Below are 22,500 nucleotides of genomic sequence, written 5' to 3'. Positions count from 1 at the left end.
GGTGTGAAACAACAGGTGTGCGAGGAGCGGATAGCACAGCTGTGAGGAGAGGTGTGATTGGACAGGTGTTCCATTACAGAACAGAGGGAGAGAAAGAGAGAAAGACACAGAGGGAGACAGTGTGTGAGAGGGAGGTCAGGAAAAGGGAGAGAGAGGAACATAGAGAGGAAGATAAAACGGAGAGAAAGGCCATGAGAGGGGGAAAGAGGCAGGTCGAGAAATGGGGGGGAGAGAGAGAGAGAGAGAGAGAGAGAGAGAGAGAGAGCAGGAGTTTTCAGGCTAGCAATTAGTCTTTGAGCGGTGGTGATGGCTAGCATTGATCCATGGGGTGTGTTGGGGAAGATAAGGCGTTCTGTCCCCAGAGGAGAGCCCTTGGCGCTGGGCTGAGGAGGAGGAGGAGGCCCCTGGTCAGCCTGGGTGTGGGGGTGGAGACTGGAGCTTCCCTCTGCATCTTCACACAGACAGAATACCAATGGTGTCTACCCCCAGACCAGCTTAACTCTATACCCCTAGCTGTGCTCCTGGACCTTCAACCCACACCTGCCTAGCCCCGGTCTTCTCCCCCAGCCCCAGTCCTCTACCCCTGCCTCAGTCCTCTACAACAGCCCCAGTCCTCTACCCCAGCCCCAGTCCTCTACCCCAGCCCAGCCCCAGTCCTCTACCCCAGCCCCAGTCCTCTACCCCAGCCCAGTGCCAGTCCTCTATCCCAGTCTTCTACCCCAGTGCCAGTCCTCTATCCCAGCCCCAGTCCTCTATCCCAGCCCAGCCCCAGTCCTCTACCCCAGCCCCAGTCCTCTACCCCAGCCCAGTGCCAGTCCTCTATCCCAGTCTTCTACCCCAGTGCCAGTCCTCTATCCCAGCCCCAGTCCTCTATCCCAGCCCAGCCCCAGTCCTCTACCCCAGCCCCAGTCCTCTACCCCAGCCCAGCCCCAGTCCTCTACCCCAGTGCCAGTCCTCTATCCCAGCCCCAGTCCTCTACCCCAGCCCAGCCCCAGTCCTCTACCCCAGTCCCAGTCCTCTATCCCAGCCCCAGTCCTCTATCCCAGCCCAGCCCCAGTCCTCTACCCCAGCCCAGCCCCAGTCCTCTCCCCCAGCCCAGCCCCAGTCCTCTCCCCCAGCCAAGCCTCAGTCCTCTACCCCAGCCCAGCCCCAGTCCTCTACCACAGCACAGCCCCAGTCCTCTCCCCCAGTCCTCTACCCCAGTCCCAGTCCTCTACCCCAGCCCAGCCTCAGTCCTCTACCCCAGCCCAGCCTCAGTCCTCTACCCCAGCCCACAGGCCTTTCACACAGTATACAGTATACTGTAGTCCTGTACATTTGTTGTATATTCATTTAAATTTAGTTTAACCTTTTTTCCTGTCTTTCTTTCTCTCTCTCTCTCTCCTCAGGTTTCTCCACGCTGTCGTTGGCAGACCAGATGAGTCTACTGCAGAGCGCGTGGATGGAGATACTGATCCTGCGTGTTGTGTACCGCTCGCTGTCTTTCGAGGACAAGCTGGTGTATGCTGAAGACTACATTATGGACGAGGACCAGTCTAAACTGGCGGGCCTGCTGGACCTAAACAATGCCATACTGCAGCTGGTGAAGAAATACAAAGCCATGAAGCTGGAGAAAGAGGAGTTTGTCACCCTCAAGGCTATCGCTCTGGCTAACTCAGGTAGGAACTCTATCTGTCTGTCTAACTACTATTTTACTACCCGTTTTCTTTTTTTCTGAAAAGAGAAAACATTCCGAATACGATTTCAGAAATGGGGACTCCCATCGTAGCACAGAAGTCTTGTTAACGTTCTGAGTAGGGAGCGTACTTCTATCCAATCTGTGTGAAATTTCTAAGTGGTTTTCCAAAAAGCAGATATTATATTTACTACAATGTTACACCATTTTATGGATGTCATGAATGATTCCCCATGGTGCCTTGTTCCTGCACTCATTATTTTAGTGTGTCTGAACAACCGCGGAAACCACCAGAAGGGCTGGAAGAGACGAGAGATGTGATGTGATAAATTGGAATTCAGCAGGGAAGGGGTTAAGCTCTGAATCCCCCTCCCATGGGACTCATTGGAGCAACACCATCAAAGAGATGCTTTAAATACATCCTCCATATCACACACACACACACACACACACACACACACGTACATACACACACACACATACACACACACATGCACACACACACACCTTCCCCCTCTTTGCATTTCCCTAAAGCACAGTTGCAGTCGCCTTTAGGATTACCATAGTGGTCTCCTCAGATGCCTGTTAAATAAGGTGCAATCATTAGGACCCCACATGTCAATAAGCGCCTCTGATGTTGTCCAGCATCGACAGGCACGCCACGGCCCTCCAGCCACCCCGGCCCCCTCTCCCGTGACCTCATCTTTGAACTTTATCTTGGTTGCTGGCCAGTAGTTTTCCCTTTAATTACAAGAAGGAAACTGTCAATAAAATCTGTTAAATGGGAAGCAACGGGCGGCTTGAATGGGAGGGAGGCTATTTGTTCAAATTCTACTGTGCTCAAGGTATTGACAGTTTGTTTTCTGGGGCCATATGTGGCGATCAATCTCCGGCTGGGCCCAGCCACGCTGAAAAATGAAAAGGCAGATTGCTTTTGCTGGCTGGACGATGACGGCTCACTATTTGGCAGGCGGAGCAGGCGCAGGCGCAGGCCCTTCTGCCACAAAGTGCACCCCAGAGAGGGCTGGGTGTGGGGCTCTTTAGAGAAATGTGTTTTTTAATTGATTTTGTAATTAACAGTTCATCTCTCCTGTCGATGAGACAGACTGAGACTGATAGCAGTAGGGGTCCTTCAGATCGCAGTTAAAGTTACACCTCATACTTATGGATAGGGTGTGTGTGTGTGTGTGTGTGTGTGTGTGTGTGTGTGTGTGCGCGGGGGCGGGGGTGGGGGTGTGTGGGGGTGGATTCTAACTGTTATAGCACCTCCTGTCCCAGTTTAGATATACTGTCCTATCCTACACTGTTTAACCTACTGTATTAACTGTTCTGGATGCGAACACTTTACCGGTATAAGACTACAAGTGGTAGGAGAGAGAGAGACTAATCAGGATGTGTTGTACTAAGATTATCATCTTTTAGCATTTTATTTGCATTAGCTGTTATCGTGAATACGCTACCGATACACGCTCAGCCACTGGCCCGCAAACAACAACAGAAAGCTAGCATTACCATTTTGAAGGGCATTGACACTAATTAATTCCTGAAATGCTAATCGTCCGCGTTAATGATGGGAACCCTTAAGAAATGTTAGCGAACGTGCCCCACATGTAAAGACTAGTCACTGGAAACCGCCTGGGCCTGCTCGCCACAGCTCCAGTCCCAGTTCAACCTCTCTCCTCATTAGCAACATGCTACACTAATGGAGCCCACAATAGATGTGCTGTATGGGTCACAACACACAGAGTAGAGGAGGTGCTTGTTGTTGTCCCTGTTTAACGCTCTATGGAGGAAGACATACAGTACCAGTCAAATGTTTGGACACATCTTCTCATTCAATGGTTTTTCTTTATTTTTTATTATTTTCTACATTGTAGATTAGTATTGAAGACATCAAAACTATGAAGGAACACATATGGAATTATGTAATAAACAAAAAAGTGTTAAACAAACAAGAATATGTTTTATATTTTAGATTCTTCAAAGTAGTCACCTTTTGCTTTGATGACAGCTTTGCACACTCTTGGCAAGGTGTGTCCAAACTTCTGACTGGTACTGTACATTTACCCTATAAAATATATAAACCCCCCCAAAAATAAAAACAGGTTATACACACAATTAGCAGTAGCCTAGGCCTACATGTTTCACATGTTTAACTAGCAGCCACATTCAATGAATTCTTTTGCCAACTGACGTGTTTGCCGCACCTCATTTACAGTGTTAGGTCTATTGCTTAGAAAACTATATCGGAAAAAAGACCCTAATGGAAATAGCAAATAGCATCACAGAACGTTGGTGTAGAAAGCATTGGATTCCCACAGCAGCTCTTGTATCTGGCATTTCTATAGAAAGTGTTGAAATACAAAGGAAGCATGGTGGCTGTAGTAGGGCATTGATCTCCACATGATCTAACCGTCAGACAGGCTGACCCATGCATACTGATCCCTGAATTACACACTATAGATTGCTTGCTGTGCGTGTGTGTATGTGTGTGTGTGTGTGTGTGTGTGTGTGTGTGTGTGTGTGTGTGTGTGTGTGTGTGTGTGTGTGTGTGTGTGTGCGTGCGTGCGTGCGTGTGTGTGCATGCGCGCGTGTGTGTGCATGTGCGCGTGTGTGTTTGAGGCTTACATGTAGTCAGGTGTCTCATTATAATCTTACAATACATGATATCTATTTTTCAGTTCCTACATCTTTTGAATAAGGAATACTATTTTTGCAGAAGTGATTTGTAATCAAATGACTTAATAACTTATTCTATGATACAAATACTCGGCCTGTGTGTGTGTGTGTGTGTGTGTGTGTGTGTGTGTGTGTGTGTGTGTGTGTGTGTGTGTGTGTGTGTGTGTGTGTGTGATAGTTAGATTGATAGGGTTGCTGACTCTGCAGTCTCAGTGAAAGGTGTGTGTAAGCAGTTTCCTGCTCCTGTCGGATCACAGGTCACTTTTCACATGGCCAAAGCCCCTGTGACGGATGACTGAGAGCTTCCTGTCAGAACCTGGGATCAGACACACACACACACACACACACGCACACACACACACACACACACACACACACACACACACACACACACACACGCACACACACTCACACACACAGCGGGAGTATTGACCCAAACATAGGGAGCATGGAAATCTGGCTATGTGCGTGCAGCGATTTATTTGTGTGTGTGTGTGTGTGTATCTGCATGTCCATGTGCTCTGTCTGCGTGACTGTGCGAGGCGGTGTGTGTGGGGCCCCTGCACACACGGGGCTTAAGGTATCGACCTGATCTGAACCAAAGCACAGCGACACACACACACACACATAAACACTACAAACACAGACACTCTCACCCTCCAGCTGTAGGCCAACAGACTAAAACACAGCCCAGTCCTGTTAGTGTGTGTGGGTTTGTGTGAACGCGAGCGTGTGTGTGTGTGTGTGTGTGTGTGTGTGTGTGTGTGTGTGTGTGTGCATGCGAGTGCCAGTCCACGTGTGTGTGTGTGCGTGCGTGTGTGCGAGAGTGTGTGTCTGTGTGTCTGTGTGTCTGTGTGTTTGTGTGTCTGTGTGTCTGTGTGTGTGGAACCTCCCCTCCAGCACATCTGGCTTCTCTCTGTGATCCTCTATCAATAGTTGACCTGTGATTATTATTTAACATGCATGTTCCCATTGATCTGGCCCCAAACATTGATCTAAGTTCCCTAGCTAAAGGCCAACATGCATTAAGTCATCTATTCCAGGCAAAACACTGCTAGCAACGATCCCCAAGCCTAGCGCCACATCTACAGGCCTCTGGTGTCCTATAGACTATCACAGTAGTGGTTAAACACTGGCACACACACACACACACACACACACACACACACACACACACACACATACACGCTATAATATGATAAAAAAAAAAGACTACAGCAGTGGTTTTACGCAGCGCTCACCCCACTCACATTTACTTCAGTGACGCCATAAGGCCAGCGTGTGTGTGTGTATGTGTGTGTGTGTGTGTGTGTGTGTGTGTGTGTGTGTGCGCGCACGCGCGCGCGTGTGTGTGTGTGTAGGACTGACATCCTTCGCAGTGACACACCTATCCCTCGTGCTCATAAATGCAGTATTACTGATTCAGTATGCAAATGACTGTGTTTGACATTTCCCCTGAGACAATGCCGACAGGTCTGCGCTATTGTTCAGCTGAGGAGCCTTGTCTCTCTCTCTCTCTCTCTCTCTCTCTCTCTCTCTCTCTCTCTCTCTCTCTCTCTCTCCCTCTCTCTCTCTCTCTCTCTCTCTCTCTCTCTCTCTCTCTGTTCCCTGTGTCTCTCTCTCTCTCTCTCTCTCTCTCTCTCTCTCTCTCCCTCTCTCTCTCTCTCTCTCTCTCTCTCTCTCTCTCTGTTCCCTGCGTCTCTCCATCACAGAAGTGCCATATCTGTTCTTCCCCTCACACTCCTCTCTCATGCTCGACATTCATCACTCCCACAAGGCAGCGTGTAAACAGGGGAGAGGGACACCTCCAGCATTTAACGCCTTACACACCCCTCTGTCTCTGAAAAATGACACAACAGAGGGAGAGAGTGAGAGAGGGGGAGGGGGGAGCACATGAAGGAAAGAGAGAGAAAGAGAAAGAGAGAGAGAAGGAGAGAGAGAGAGGGAGAGAGAGAGAAAGAGAGAGAGCATATGTGATGGCGTGTGTTGAGACTATATAAGACTGTATTTCTCTGTCTATATGTGAACAAGCAGCCGGTCTGTTCTTTAGGTGTATTCCAGTGAATTCCAGTGTGTGATTCTGATTCTGATTCTGATTCTGATTCTGATTCTGATTCTGATTCTAAATGTACAACCCATTCTTCCCTCTCCAACTGTGTTCGAACAATACTATGTAAAAAAAAATAAACTAACCTCTTCCTCCATCTCCCCCTCTCCTCCCCTCCTCGCCCCCTCCTCCCCCCCTCTCCCCCCTGCAGATTCCATGCACATAGAAGATGTGGAGGCGGTACAGAAGCTCCAGGACGTGCTCCATGAGGCCCTGCAGGACTACGAGGCAAGCCAGCATCCTGAGGACCCTCGCCGGGCAGGCAAGCTGCTGATGACCCTGCCCCTGCTCCGCCAGACGTCCACCAAGGCCGTCCAGCACTTCTACAGCATCAAGCAGGATGGCAAGGTCCCCATGCACAAACTGTTCCTGGAGCTGCTGGAGGCCAAAGTCTGATTCAGACTCCCAAAACATCCCCCTCAAAACGTCTAAGCCAGACCCCCGTTGACCCCGTAAAACCCCCCAAACCCCCCCAATCCCCCACCACCCCCCCCAAACCACCACCCACTGAGAGAGATGGGTGGGGCTCACCTTTAACCTTTGACCCCCCCTCTGTTAGGGGAGACAATGACAATGAGTCCTCTGCTGGGGGTTCATTTGTGTATAAACTATAATGACTACTAAATGAGAACTCAACCAGTTACCATAACGGCACTGTAAACTATCGACCACGAGTCACTTATACATATAAGAATGATTAAGATGTGATTATTGATGAAAAATGTTTCAATGAGGGGGGAAAAAAGAGACTTGTTCTCATTTATTTCAGCAGTGAGAGACTGCGAAACCAGCTTTCTCTCTCTCTCTCTCTGTCAGCTCGCTCTTCTCAGTTTTCCCAACACAGTTTTTACAGTATCTGCAGTTGAAGAAGAGAAGAAGAAGAAGATGAAGGAGAAGAAGAAGAAGAAGAAGGAGAAGAAGAAGAAGAAGCAGAAGAAGGAGAAGAAGAAGTAAAACAAAAAAAGGAAAAAAAAAGAAAAACAAACAAAAACTTTTTGTTGACAATTTTCATGAAGAGATGTGGAATGGAGACAAGATGAGGAACCTTGCCCTGCCAAAGGATAGAAATCCCGACAGTGGATGCCAGCAGACTTTGCTACAGTATCAGCCCCCCTCAACTCCCCTGACACCCCCCTACAACCCCCCCACCCCCACCCACCCCCCCCACCCCCCCAAGTCCACTACTGGTTGCGCCCAGTACTGTGTGGGGAGAACAGTCCTTCTCTCCAGCAGTCTGGCACAGTGGCCTGAATAACTCCAGTATTAGAGCAGAGACACACACAGTACAGTAGGTCCCCTAGGCAGTCTATCTATGTGCCAGCCAACAGACCTTTCTCATCAGCCCCAAACCTTCCCTTTGTGTTCCCCCCCCCCCATTTAAATCACTTACAGCCATTTGATTCCCCCTCACCCCTTTTCTTTCAAGTCTTCCAGATCATCCTTAGACACGACTTAGTGGTTTTATTATTGTTACCTTTTTCAGGGAGCAGTTGAAGCTTTAGTCACTCATGCAATATGGATCAGAGGTCACAGAGTGCTGAAGGGACAGACTAAGTTATTTATTGTTGTTTTAAAAAAAAAAAAAAAAACATTTTTTTTTGTCTGGTCTTATTTTTATTGAAATTGATAAGGGTGACGATGATGTCGTCATGTATGGTATACATGATTTTATTTGTTTATATTGTGTTAGTCAAATCAATCAGTATATGTTTTTCTATCAGCTTTACCACTTTCAGCAATTATGTATGAATATATATGAATCAACTTTTATCTTCTCCAAGCAATAGTCATTTAAAAGGAGGGTGCATATACACATGTATGCAATTAATGTTTGTGCCAGTCTTTGTTGGGGGAGGTTAACATTTCTACGAGTTCTAGCTTCTCTCTCTGCTTGCCATAGGCTATTAGATTACATACTCCTAGAATCAAACTAACCATGGGGGTAGAGGAGGACCAGCAACATGAAGAAATGCAAGCAACTCATATATGTGAGTTTGAAAGGCCAGTACTGTACCAAGAACAGTTAGTAATCTGTAACAGAGAGGTATCATAAACTAGCTAGTAACAGGCTATCGCCAGTGACAGGCTCATAGGATGCTATGACTTTGGAATTTGGTCCAGGGTTTTTGTATGCAGAATAAGAACGCCAATATCCGTAACCTAGATTATGATGTAATCTAATGTAAAATGGCAAAACTCGTTCCAGCAGAGAAGTTAAACAATAAGTCAAGTAATCTACGTCTCTCTCTCTCTCTCTCTCTATAACAAATATGTCAGTATTATTAGTAAGGGGTATTTTCTCAACCTTCTTAACCATTGTATATTGTAAATTAACAGATTATAATTCTAACCTAAGACATTTTATTGGAAACAAAACGAAGAAAAAAAAAAACAGAAAAATGTAGTTTCAGCCACTCAGTGTTTCATGTTTGCTGTGCTTTTCTCTGAAACGTTCTGTTTCTTTGTCGGTTTGTTGGTTTGTTTGTTTTCTCCTTTTCCTTTTTTTTTTTTTCTTTTTTCTTTTTTCGTTGCGTTCAAAGGCGTTGTTGTGTACTTCTTGTGGTGGTTCCAGTTCTTGTGCCGTGCGCTTTTTTTAGACACAGGGTAGACGTAGTAGACCATACTGGATGTACCGATCCTCAGGACACAAGGGCGGCGTGTTCTCACATACCTAACTGGTAATAAGGCTCTTCCTAGTAATGCTAGATCAACAGATCCAACAACAATATAATAATCTATACTGACTAATAAGTGAATAACAAGTATCTAAAGGAAGAAACATCATATATAAAAAGGGATAATTTGTGTAACTATTTCTTGTAGAATAACAATGTATATCTTTAGGTTTAAATAAATGAATAAAAAGACATTTGAGTATTTCAGAACAATAGCAGACTTTTTTTGATAACTTGCTGTACATACTGCCTTCCATACAGTCCAGCTCTAATAGTATCGTTACTCTTTGAGGTTGCAAAGGGAAATACAATTGAAGAAAAAAAAAAAAAGAAAAAAGAAAGGTTTTGTTTTTGGAGTTAACCCCCATTTCCAAAAAAAATCTCGCTTTAACCTTTATGTGCTTACTAAAAACGATGACAAAAAAATACTAAAATGTTTAGTTGTTTTCTAGGACTTAAGGGTTGGGGAGGGGTTGTGTTTTTATTTAATTTCTCTTCCGTCTTTGTCCTATAAATACCATGTATCTTTCATTAGCTAAAGAGACGGGGGTCGTTTGGGGTTTGGAGAGGGTGTGTTGAAACAGATTCCCTCCAGAGTCGCTCATGGGATGGTCAGTAATGTGAGAGTTCTTGTTGTTGGAGAGAGGTTGGCACTCCGATCATTAGCATACACAACTCCTGGGAGAAAGGTGCTGTTTTATTCTTCTTCTTGATTTGTTTCAGGTCTATTTTATGTTTTTTTTGTCTGACTGTTTGTCGATTCTAACACCAATAGTATATCCTGGCCAATCAAAGGAGATGAAAGATATTGCAACAGTCTCCCGTTGGTGATTTAAGCTGAGCTGAATTTGACTGTAATGGCTTTTGTAATTGAGGAAAAAGCATAGCAAGATTTGCAAACCTTTTTTATGGAGCAAGATCGTACTCTTCAACATTGTAGTTATAGATCCCGAGACGCAGTTAAGATATTCCCACTTCGTTGAGGTATCAATATTATAGTGAACATCAAAGACAATGCAGTTGCCATAACAACACATAGCATAATTCTCACTACAGCAAAAACTATTTTGTGAAAATTGCTGCCACACATATTGTTGGATAATATATGAAATTCTATCATCTTAAATCATGCTGAGATTTTGCTCCGTGTCTTTCAACTCCTTACGTGGAACCTGCTTAAGATAGAGAGACAAGAGTAATTTACCCATAGTAAAACAAGGGCATTTTGCATTTTTCCCAACGTGATTTTGTTATTTAAAGCAATATGACTGTGCAACAGACAAGGGTTGTACTTTGTGTTTAAATTAGATCAAAATGCTGTATCTATTGGACTATTTTGCAATTAAAACGATAGGAAATAATGAAACGAAAATGTACAAACAACTGCTATTTTTTACGAGAAGCAGAGAATATGGGTGTTAGTCAAGTACTTATTTATGCAGAAGTGTATCTGCCACGTGTGCTTAGGGTATCCTGGCAGTTTGAAATGCACATGTATGAACACATAGAGGGAAAGGAAGAGGAAAAGAAAGTCGTAAAACATTTAAAAATGATATATAATTAAAATGATGAAAAAAAAATAACAATCTTCAGACCAGGAGTTGCTGAGGTGCCCTGTAGTGAGAAACATGTCAGTAGTTTTAGATGTGCTCCACATCAGTAAAACGATTACCTGTATATTTTTGTGACGTGTATCATGCAGTGTGCTCCAACAATGTCCATTTGTGTAAATGTATTTATTTTACATTGTATATATTGTTCAATGCAAAAAGAGAGACCTATGATTCTGTATCTACGATCAGTTCAGATGTGTTACTCCAATTATGCCTTTCAGGATAACGGTAGAGCAATATTAAACCATGCTTCCAGTTTTGACCTCTCTCTCTCTACTGTGTGCTTCTTTACCATTCAACACACACACACACACACACACACACACACACACACCCTGTCTCACCCCTCAATCTCTAATGAATCTCTTGAGAGAGAGATTATTTCAGCTGTTCCTTTCAACTATACTAAAACATTTGCAGGTTCATTTTCTGATTCTTTGCAACACATGAACATCATGAACATGAGTGTCCTGTTGTGGGTGCTGATGGAAGGACCAGGGGAACACTGCTCTAGATGCAGTCCAGACCATCATGTGTGTCTCACGTGTTGAATGGCACTTTGACATCAGAGGCCGCTGCTTTGTCAGACATGCTGTCAGCAGACACTCTCTCTGTCACAAACGTATACATATAAACACACACACACACACACACACACACTCAAACATATACACACAAATGTACACACACACACAGAGTAGGTGGAGACAACCACAGTAATATCTCCCTGGTTTTATTCCTCCTTGGCTACAGTGACATATCGGATGGTATTTTCCTCCTGGCTGCTCATACTACCTCACTCTCTGCTACCTCACTCTCACACTACCTCACTCTCACACTACCTCACTCTCTGCTACCTCACTCTCACACTACCTCACTCTCTGCTACCTCACTCTCTGCTGCCTCACTCTCTGCTGCCTCACTCTCACACTACCTCACTCTCTGCTGCCTCACTCTCACACTACCTCACTCTGCTACCTCACTCTCACACTACCTCACTCTGCTACCTCACTCTCACACTACCTCATTCTCACACTACCTCACTCTCTGCTGCCTCACTCTCTGCTGCCTCACTCTCTGCTGCCTCATGGGTGTTAGAGGACTGTTAACATCAGGAAGGGAAGAGAGGACTGGAGGAAAGGTAGAGAGCAGGAGGAAGGAGGAAGGAGAGGAGAGGAATGGGAGGAGTGGAAGAGGAGAGCCGTGGATGAAAGGAGAAGAGGAAGGAATGGAGAGGGAGGTTGCAGACAGACACACACACAAACCCCATGTCCTGCCAGATACTGTAGACAAGAGAGACAATTTATGGAAAAGACAATGTGAGATAAATCGGCCTTATCCCTCTGAATTCTGACAGGGGTGTGGACAAAAAAATGCTCTACTTTGCCTTTTCTCTCTCTCTCTCTCTCTCTCTCTCTCTCTCTCTCTCTCTCTCTCTCTCTCTCTCTCTCTCTGGAATGTTAAAGATGCAGTATGTAACATTCAAGCTTTCTAAAAGCGTTCATCCTCTAAAGAGAGGATGTTGTTTGGACCCTCCAACTGAATTTCGCAGCGGTGGCCAGAGGTGGGCGATTTCCAACAGACGTATATACCCTGCTCCTTAAAGCCACACAGTACAGACCCTGGGCAGACACACACACAGAGAGAGAGAGAGAGAGAGGAGCCCCCTCATCCTTACCGCAGTAATATGGGTAGATATTTAATGTTCTGGAGCAGAAGCGTTTAAGCCTTTCAAACAGGGAGCGCTGACCTGCAGGCAAATATTTTTCAAGAAGATGACATCAGAAGATATTAGCCGCACGGGGGCCCAATGGCGGAGACATTCTGTATTATTTTTTATTATTTGTGCCGGTGCCGCACATACGTTTTACTCCCCGGCTTCGGAGTTCATTTATTTTATTTTATCTTTATACCATTGATTCATTATTATGATACAATAAAAGCTACTTGAGCATTTCAGCTGCTGAGGACCGTTATCGTTAACCTTGTGGAACGCTGAAAGTGCTCCTCAGCATTCCTAATGAACGCCTTAACTCTTTACCTCCACCCTCTCTTTCCCTCTTACCCCTCTCTCTCTCTCTCTCTCTCTCTCTCTCTCTCTTGTACCTCTCCCTCTCTCTCTCTCTCTTTCCCTCTTACCCCTCTCTCTCTCTCTCTCTCTCTCTCTCTCTCTCTTGTACCTCTCCCTCTCTCTCTCTCTCTCTCCCTCTCTCTCTCTTGTACCTCTCCCTATCTCCCTCACTCTCTCTCTCTCTCTCTCTCTCTCTCTCTCTCCCTCACTCTCTCTCTCTCTCTCTCTCTCTCTCCCTCTCTCTCCCCCCATGCATTATGCTGGACAGAGAGGCCCAAGCCAAGGCAATCGAACAGGGGCGAGAGAGAGAGAGAGAGAGAAAGAAGTGGGGAGAGAATGAAAAACACACAAAAGGAGATAGTTATGAGTAGAATGAATATCATCAACCAAGCTGGAATTTTGGTTAAACAAATCTCGCAGCCCAGGGACCCTCATGATATACATGATCCATGATGTAAAGCACTTACATGGATGGACAATATTAAATTGGCACTCTCCCTCCCATGGTTTGATCTGATTTCAGGGTGTGCTTTATTGGGTCTTTGTCTGTGTGGATGTGATTTTCTCTTCCCTCAAGTGCCAACGGGGTCAGGCTTCTTGGGTGCCATATCTGTTTTGGGCGCCGTGACCTGTGAAGTGCTAATGTGTGCAGCTTCGCACTGATGGCGTTTTGTCGCTGAGATTTGCCATTTTCTCCCTCAGTATCAATGCAGGGCCTCTCCTGGGCTTCACAGGCCTGGTGACACGGACACACAGTGGTAATGGCCTTTCACAGCCACCCCCACTCCCCAGACACATACAGCATGTGTGTGCGAGTGTGTGTGTGTGTGTGTGTGTGTGCATGTGTGTGTGTGTGAGTGGTTTATGTGTGTGCGTGTGCGTGTGTGCGTGTACGTGTGTGTGTGTGTGTGTGTGTGTGTGTGTGTGTGTGTGTGTGTGTGTGTGTGTGTGTGTGTGCGTGCATGCGTGCGTGTCTGCATTTTTATAACTTCATTCACCCGCCTGCTTTTTCTGTCGTCATCCCTTCCTTAATTCCCTTTTTTATTCCCTCTTTTGCTCCCTACTGTATTCCCCCCATCATTCCCGCTCTGAGGGGCCTAATGGTTTGTCCTGGCTCGGGAAAAGCTGGAATTCTGAGTACTTATCTCTGAAATGTTAACTAGTGGCTCACTCACTGGTAATTAATGATATTTGGCCTGCAGAGGCGGTTCCACCACCTCTCTCCATCCCTCTCTCTCTCTCTCTCTCTCTTTCCATCTCCCTCCATCTCTCTTTTCCAGGGATAAAATGGATAGGATGGCCATAGGGCTGAGTTAGCCCGCGTAAGAGGGTCACCCGCAAGCGTTTATTTGCACTTAAATGTTTTACTCTCCATTCGATGGGCCATTAATTTAGTTAGTGCACTTTTATAAATAGTTTGGTGTGTCATTCTGAAGTGAATTAGTGGCACTTTAAACCCTTCACCAGGAGCCCATATAGCGCCAAGCGCCGCGGTCTGCACCGATGAGAGAGCCTCTGACCAACTCCCTTATAGGATGCACTTTACTGTACATTGCTCCAGATAAGAGCATCTGCTAAATGACTCAATTGTAAATTGTAATTGTAAGACTTCCATTTTTACACCCCGTCATTAAAAACAGTAGGCTCTCCGGTGGCGGTGGGACATATATTTAGCCAGCCATGCCGATAAGGCCTGAGGCCTACATCTACGGTAAATGTCTAACTGTTGGTATCGCTCGGAGCAAAAAATTCAATGGTACTGCAGCGCGTGAATGGGCACATTACGGAAACACGATTAACCACTTGTGTAAGATCCATTGACGGCGCCGTCTATCACAAGACACATTCTACAAGCCGTCCGTACGGCTCCGGGCTTCGAACAGACAGCGTTGTAACTTTCAATGTGTCGTTGTTATGCTTTGGTAGCGAGCCGCACTGAGGTAGAGGTCTACAGTATGGGCCGGGGGGGGTAGGGTGGGGTGGGGTGGGGTGGGGGGGGGGTTTGGGGGACCAGCCTGGCACAGACAGCCTTCAACTTTTACAAGAGCTTAGATAACCACCATACTGAGGAGACAGAGTCACGTGGTCGTGTTTTAATTTCCCTAAAACGCTGACGGGGAGTCAAATGTGAAGGAGCGGGTGAATGGCGGCCTTGCACTTTCAGCAGCCTGGCGTAGATTGCGTGCGCTGCGTTCGAGGGGAGGAGGTTAATTCAGTCCCATGGAAACTCAGCAGGGTGGGGATTGCCGAGTTTGCCCTGGGGGGGGGCTATATGCCTGATCCCTATTGTAACACTCAGAACATACAGACATTCTGGACACCAAGACTGTGTGTGTGTGGGGGGGGGGGGGGGGGAATCGAATCACTATAGAAAGTTGCTGCATTGATAGTTTTTTTTTTTGGTCTTCTTTAGTTTTATATAAATGTAAATGTATATTGATAGCATGGAAATAACAGGCTTACACTGTTCAGTCATTCCTGTCAACGGCTGGGTAGAATTGCAAGGTGGGATCCATTAAGAATCTGACCTAGAGAGGGGAGGAGAGGAGAGGAGAGGACAAGGGGAGAAGAGGAGGGGAGAGGAGAGGGGGCAGGGAAGGAGGGAGGAGGAGGAGGAGGAGGAGGAGACAGGGAAGGTGAGAGGAATACTCTGAGTGGGAGAGGGTGAGACATGAGAGAAGAGGAGTGAAGAAGAGTAGAATGTGGAGTGGAAGAGGAGGAAAACAGGAACAGAAAAAGAAAAGAGAAGAAGCAGGAAGTAGTGGAGAGGAGAAAAAAAAACTGCACAGCAAAGAGGAAAGAAAAAAAGAGAGATAAAGTAAGTAGAGAGAAAGGGAGAAAGAGAGAGAAGAGCAGAATAGGAGGTAGTGTTAACACAGGCCTCATTTCCCTCCTATCTCCATGGACCATAGGGAAGATAATGTTAATACCAGACTTCAATTCCCCCACCCTCAGCATCCCTACGCATGGGGGATGCTGCCAGACAGAGGGGCTTAGAAAATCAATGGCAGCCAAATCACAACCTGACGTCTAATTCAGTACGGCGCTATCAGGGACTAGATAAAATGGCTATGGAATGAATAACATTTCCATAGGCCCTAATATTGCATTTGGATCAAAACGAGGCCATCAATTTATTCCACTTTTCTTAATCAGCATCCAGCAAATGATATTCATACATATTCATGTTCTTTTTGAGAGCAGTGAAACAGATAGGCTACATTACGGTATTAGCCTAATGGTATTACTTAGAGAAACACCATTTAATGAAATATAAGCCATATTAGTAATCTGGAAAATGACTGAAAGTTAATTGTATTATCCCAAAACATGTGTTAGAGTTTCATCACTGGAATACACAGTATATCAAAAGTCGATCATTACTATTATAGTTGTAGTTTTTTATTATATGACTTGGTTTATATATGCACATAAAGACCTGTGCAAAGAATTGAATCTTTAATGGGCGATTTAGATATTATTCTTACAGAGAGACAAGGGTCAGTTGGACAGGACACATCTTATGCATATACACATTCACTGAGCACTTTATTAGGAACTAATACTAATACTGGGTAGGGCCTCCATCAATCCTCAAATAGGCTGTGGCATTCAGGCGATTGATTCGTATTAACGGGCCCAAAGTGTGCCAAGAAAACATTCCCCACACCATTACACCACCTCCACCATGAGAAGGTGTACAGGTGTTCCTAATAAAGTGTTCAGTGAGTGTATAGTCACTACCTATCTACCGCCATAGATTGAAGACCCATCTCTTCAGCCTACATCTTGACTGTCCCTCTACTGTTACCTCTTCACCCCCCACTACCCCCCCTGTAAAGTTCCTCTACTGTAGTAGTAGTACTTCTTCTAGCATTGTGACTGCCAATGGCCCCTGGTCCTAGCATCGATTTTTTTTTTTTTATGCTGACTGATGTATAGATGATTCACTTACTTTAGACAAATGTACTTGTTGTAAGTCACTTTGGACAAAAGCGTCAGTTAAATGTAAAGAATGTAAATGTAAATGTAAATATATATATATATATATATTTGTATTTATTTGTCGGATCTCAAATTAAGCCTAATAGGGGAGGTGGAGGAAGAGGAGGAAGAGAAGGAGGAGGAAGAGAAGAACAATAAATTGTATGATGAGGAAATAAAGAAACTAGAAAGGAAAGAAGACTACGGAAAGTGAGGGATGAGTTAGGCCTCTGTGGATGTAATGCATTAATAGTGAGGGTCTCCCTCCTTCCCTCCTTCCTCCCTCCTTCACTCCTCCCTCCCTCCCTCCCTCCCTCCCTCCCTCCCTCCCTCCCTCCCTCCCTCCCTCCCTCCCTCTTGGCTGAGCCCCTAGCCGCCTTCTCTACTCTACTCTGCGTGGTATTGATTATTAGGCAAGTGCAGTAATCTTCTTAAGGTCATTAAGAGCACTTAATTAAAAAGTAGTTAGACTGCCTTTGTTCACCAAAGCATTTGCAGCTGTTCAAACGCGATTAGCTGATAACAAAATTGTCTGGAAATATAAGAGGCATTTTTAGATGTGTTTACATAATTTGAATGCATGAGGCTTTGGCTATGACAGCTGTACTTGCCTTGCTGTGGGGGAAAGAGGGTATTTTGCGTTGTGCTACAGCAGGGAAGCACCTGCTCCTAGGCATTGATGTATTGAATAAAGTGCTGAAAATCTGTTTGAAAAAAGGGACAGTTTTTTTTTCGGGAATGTTGGCAATGATATACTGTAGGAATTTGTTTTGTAGGTGGATAGCCTACAAATAATGCTTGTCATCATGAATAGCACTTATTATTATTATTATTATTATTATTATTATTATTATTATTATTATTATTATTTGTAGTAGTAGTAGTATTGTTATTATTTATTCTAATATATTTATTATATTATATTGTTAACATTTCACTGCAATTATGAAGTATTCATGTTTGTATTACAAAATAACCTATGAATTGCTTTTGGTTTATTTGGGATTCATAATCACATGCACCATTTTGCAACATTCGGTAGGCCCACCAGGTTTTGAGACCTATGAATGCTATTCATCATCATTCGATTTACAAAATGGGCCATTACTTTAAATCCAGATGCCCGGGCGACACACACCTAAGCAGCATATGCAGTTTAACCAGCAGGTGCGGATGTTATTCTCTGCTGCGTGTGTATCGCCATTACTCTTCTCCTGTCTAACCCTAAAACAACTGATCAGTCCTTTAATCCCGTAAATTTGGCAAAATCTAACGTGTCAGTAGGCTGTCTCACTGTGTCTGGGGCCTACTGAGTCACAGGTTTCTCATCCAACAAGCCTTGCATAATGATGCAAAAATTAAAGAAAGCTATGATCGCCTTTGCTTCATACTTGGATTTGAGGGTATTTGCCAACACCATTGTAATCCATTGTCATGCTTTATCCCTCTGGGGTGCAAATACCTGAATGCATGACAGTGTCCAGAGCACGGTTGCCTAGCAACCCCGGGTAGCGTTCCTGTCTGCGCCACGGTATGAGAGCCACTTGTTAAACCCAGACGCACTCGCGCAGAGGGGGGTAATAGAATACTCATCATTCGCGAGGCGACAGGGGGTAATTATCGGAAACGCACAACATTTCGCTGTCATCGACCACGTTCGGGCTTTGTCAAAGACGCCTGACGGGGATGTTACCGTAGATTTTAATTGATGAATTTGTTGTGTTCGTTGGGTTTCTCACCAACTCAAGTTCCTCGTTAGGCTACTTTGTTGCCGCTCTCTCGAGCGCTGACCAGATGGCAGCTCGCAATAATCTGCTTTGCGCGAGTGTAGAGCGTCCACGCGCCTCCAGGTAAGACAAGCAACGGACACGCTTGCTTAAAGGGTTTTATGTGTCTAATAATATGATAATAAATTAAAGTGTTCACAGATAATATAGCTTGTATTGGCAATAGAATAGACATGTATTCTAGGTTGGCTGTTTCATAGTGAAAAAGAAATGCGTCTCTCTAGGCTATGAAGCTTGGTAGACTGCAACGTGTTGCGTGTTGTCAATTCGCTGACGGCGCATCTTCAGCCGTGATACAGGTCACAGCGATACTTGAAACCAGCACAGAGTAGGCTATGATGATGTTGCTCTGTTTGTATTTACATATTTGTTTAACACTTGCTGAATATATATGTACTATTTACACAAACTCATAGGCTAGCTATGTACTTGACAGCTGTCAATGAGACGTGTGGAAAGTGACTGAATGTTTGCACTGTGATGTATCTGATAGGATGCCACTGAAGCCGAAAATATTTCAAGAATAACAGCTTTACCTAAGTCCCAATTTCCCCAAACCGTGAAGCATCACAGAACGACCTGGCAATCCCCAGATACTAGGCTATAGCAAAAAGGATATGTCATCAAGCAAAAAAGAAATGTACCATATCTGTGTAGCTTTCCTTCCATCAAACCAAACATAATAGCCTTGGGCAGGGAATGGCCTGCATGACATTTCCCCCCCTAGATTAGTTTCATATCTAACTCTTCCCTCCCTCCCTCCCTCCCTCTCTCCCTCCCTCCCTACTCCCTGTCTTCTCTGTGTCTCTCTCTCTCCAGGACCGTGCTGGACTGAAATCCTAGCTATCATGTGAAGGCTTTGGCCGTGCCTGCGTGTGTGTGACTGTTAGACTGTTAAGCTGCTCTGCCTTACCCAAGGCACTGGCCTGTAAAATGTCACCTCCGGCACCATGACCATCATCACTTATTCAGAGAGGCCGCTTCCAGAAGCTTCTAGGCCAACTGGGCTGAGCTGGGCTGGACAAGGAACGGAGGGAGGGGGGAGAGGAGTGGGGAGGAGGGTCAGAGGGGAGCAACGGGGGAGCCGAAAGAGACAGGGTACAGGCGAAAGAGGGGAGACCAGGGACGGAGGGGACAGAGAGGAGAGATGGGTGAGAAAGGGGGGAGGGGAAAGAAGGTTGGGAATGGAAAGAGGGGATAGAGAGGGGAGGAGAAAGAGAGCAGGTCGTTGGGTTGGTCTTCAAGGGGAGAAAGAGGAGAGGGAGGGAAGAGGAGAACGAGAGGAGAAAAGGGAGAGAGGAGGGTTCCTGCTTTGGCTCTACATCCTTGTCCTAAGTCTGTCCCTGACCCCTGCAGCCTCGCAGGGTCACTTCCCCCGGTTGGAGAACATCGGGGCCCACAAGCCTGTCAGCGTCTCCCCTCCCCGCTCCACCTGTGGCCTTCCTGAACGCACGACCTACTGCCTCAGCCCTGCCACCCTGCAGGACCTGCTCGGCTGCAACCAGGTGTTCTGTGTCCAGGAGTGCCCCTACCGGTCCTCCACCCCGCCCCACGCACCCCTGCTGCTCCCCTCACACAGGGGCACCTGTGTGACCCAGGATGGGCATGACTCTCGCCCCGGGGGAGGGACAGGGCCAGGCCAGGAGGGAGATGGAGATGGAGATGGAGATGGGGATGGGGATGGATCCAGGAGTGTGATCTTCCGGGACACCCAGGGGGGCTGCGTGGCCTCTCCTCCCCCTCAGAGTCTCGGCCCCCTGGGATCCCTCACCCTGGCTGTGTGGATCAAACCAGAGGCACCGGGAGAAATGTGAGTAGTAGAATCGGTGCCATTTTTCGTTGTTGCTCATTTTCGTTATCGTTGTTAGGATTTGATTTGCGCAGTGTATACAAAGGTAAGGTACTTTGTGTTAGTACCGCGCTGAAACAAAAGCATGCTCCAGTATCCCTCATCTGATATGCACTTAGATAGATAAGACATTACATTGTTACAAAACAATCAGGTCAAACAGAGCATTGAAACCGGAGGCTGTATTGGTGAGGTAAGCAGGGCAGAACAAGCAGGACTTTCCTTGAGGAGAACCAGAGATACGTGCTACGGCCTGGTGATGTGTGTCGTTGGCTAGCACTGGTGTCACTGGGAGAGCTAGCATGGTGCTGGGTTACACTCAGATCAGTTCCCGAGCTGGCAACACTCAGTTTCAGCCACACAGCTACCTGCTAACATCAGAGCAGAGCAGAGCAGAGAGACACATTCGTTTATTACATTACATTGATGGCATTTAGCAGACGCCTTTATCCAAAGCGACTTACAACAAATACATTTGACTAAGTAAGTGAATCATCTATCCATCAGTCATCATAAGAAAAATTAATTTATGCTAGGACCAGGGGCTATTGGCAGTCACAATGCCAGAAGAATTTATTTATTTACAGGAGAGAAACTTGCACAGGGAGGTAGTGGGGATGAAGATGTCTTTAGGAGGGACAGTTAAGATGTAGCCTGAAGAGATGGGTCTTCTATTCTCTTACATTCTTCTTACATTCTCCTTTTAATTCAGGTTTTGGAGTGTGAATTCAGACAGCGAATTCAAGCTCTTGTTCTGGACAGACATTTGGGGATTCAAATGACAGAAAGCTAACATTGCGGTTCATTTGACATTGAATTGAATTGGTTTTGAAACGTGGATGATGACAGCGGAGTTGAATGGACGGTTGTGTGCTTTGTAAGTCCTTTTCACCAGTTTTTCAAAATGTGTCAGCCTTTGTTGTAACAAATATGGCTGCCATCAAAGAGGCCAGATGAAAGGCTATGAGCTCACCTCTCTGTCTCTCTGTCCACACACACCTCCTGAGAGTGATAGCTGGAGCAACCAGACAATCCTTTTGTCCCAGCTTTGGTTGGTGTGACAGCTGTGCTACGGTACTGTGTGTGTTGCCCGGTATATCACACAACCGACGGTCCGCCTGACGAGGAAGTGTGTGGTATGTTGTGTCACCCAGCACCTCCGGTCATCTGAGGAATCTCTCCGTGAGTCTCTGGCATCTCCACACAGGCCTCTGGTATTTTACTCAGATAATGAAGAGGAATTCAGAGGGAATTTAAGATGAAAAATTTAAGCAAACAGACCCCCCCCCCCGCTGCTAACCATTTGCACACAAACACAAACACATACACACGCACACACACACGCACACACATTCACATGCAAACACATGCATGCATATGCACAATCTCATTGACTCTCCTTACCAGCAATGTGTCTTTGTGTATGTGAGTGTGTGTGTGTGTGTGTGTGTGTGTGTGTGTCTATATATATATGTGTGTGTGTGTGTGTGTGTGTGTGTGTCTATATACGTGTGTGTGTGTGTGTCTGTGTGTGTGTGTGTGTCTGCAGCTGTGGCCAATTCAGATCAATTGCCCCCGTGTTTCTTTAGCGCAGGCAGAGAGCATCGGCTCAAAGAACACTTTGTTTGGTGTAGAAAATGGCAGAGTAGAGAGTGGAGTGGAGGGATGAAAGCGCTGCGAGAGAGAAAAGCCTGTCCTGAAGAGGGGGAATCCTGTGACCACTGTCCTTCACCTCAGGTTGGTATAATAGTGTCAGCTCTACACAGGGCTAGTAAACACCACCGACCAGGGGATGATCTCACCGGTCAGTTTTAGTAGCTCGGTCATTTAACGTTTACATTCATGGCATTTAGCAGACGCCTTTATCCAAAGCGACGTACAACAAATACATTTGTTTAAGTAAGTGAATCATCTATCCAACAGTCATCATAAGAGAACATAATCAATGCTCAGACCAGGGGCCATTGGCAGTCGTAATGCCAGTAGACTAGTTTTTTATTTTTTTTTCTTCAGTCATCAAGTGTTTTACATTGAATCACGTAAACAATCTCACCATTCGA

General features: G+C 45.8%; 2 protein-coding genes across 2 annotated transcripts in view; both read left to right on the top strand.

Moving 5' to 3' along the window:
• LOC310815140 (estrogen-related receptor gamma) overlaps positions 1-11,015 on the top strand; it is a 34,491-nt gene extending 23,476 nt beyond the window's left edge. The window contains exons 3-4 of the mRNA XM_083684792.1: positions 1,389-1,658; positions 6,613-11,015. Of these exons, the coding sequence (XP_083540918.1) occupies positions 1,389-1,658; positions 6,613-6,857 (515 nt within the window). The 3' untranslated portion in view covers positions 6,858-11,015. The remainder of the gene's footprint in view (positions 1-1,388; positions 1,659-6,612) is intronic.
• A 3,485-nt stretch (positions 11,016-14,500) lies between these two features.
• Positions 14,501-22,500, top strand: part of ush2a (Usher syndrome 2A (autosomal recessive, mild)) — a gene marked incomplete at both ends in the record, with an annotated part of 162,699 nt that continues 154,699 nt past the window's right edge. The window contains 2 exons of the mRNA XM_083684226.1: positions 14,501-14,531; positions 19,948-20,401. Coding sequence (XP_083540352.1) covers positions 14,501-14,531; positions 19,948-20,401 — 485 coding nt within the window. The remainder of the gene's footprint in view (positions 14,532-19,947; positions 20,402-22,500) is intronic.

Source organism: Argentina silus (genome assembly GCF_951799395.1).
Source record: "Argentina silus genome assembly, chromosome: 14".
NCBI lineage: Eukaryota > Metazoa > Chordata > Actinopteri > Argentiniformes > Argentinidae > Argentina > Argentina silus.
This window is presented reverse-complemented; position numbering and strand designations above follow the sequence as displayed.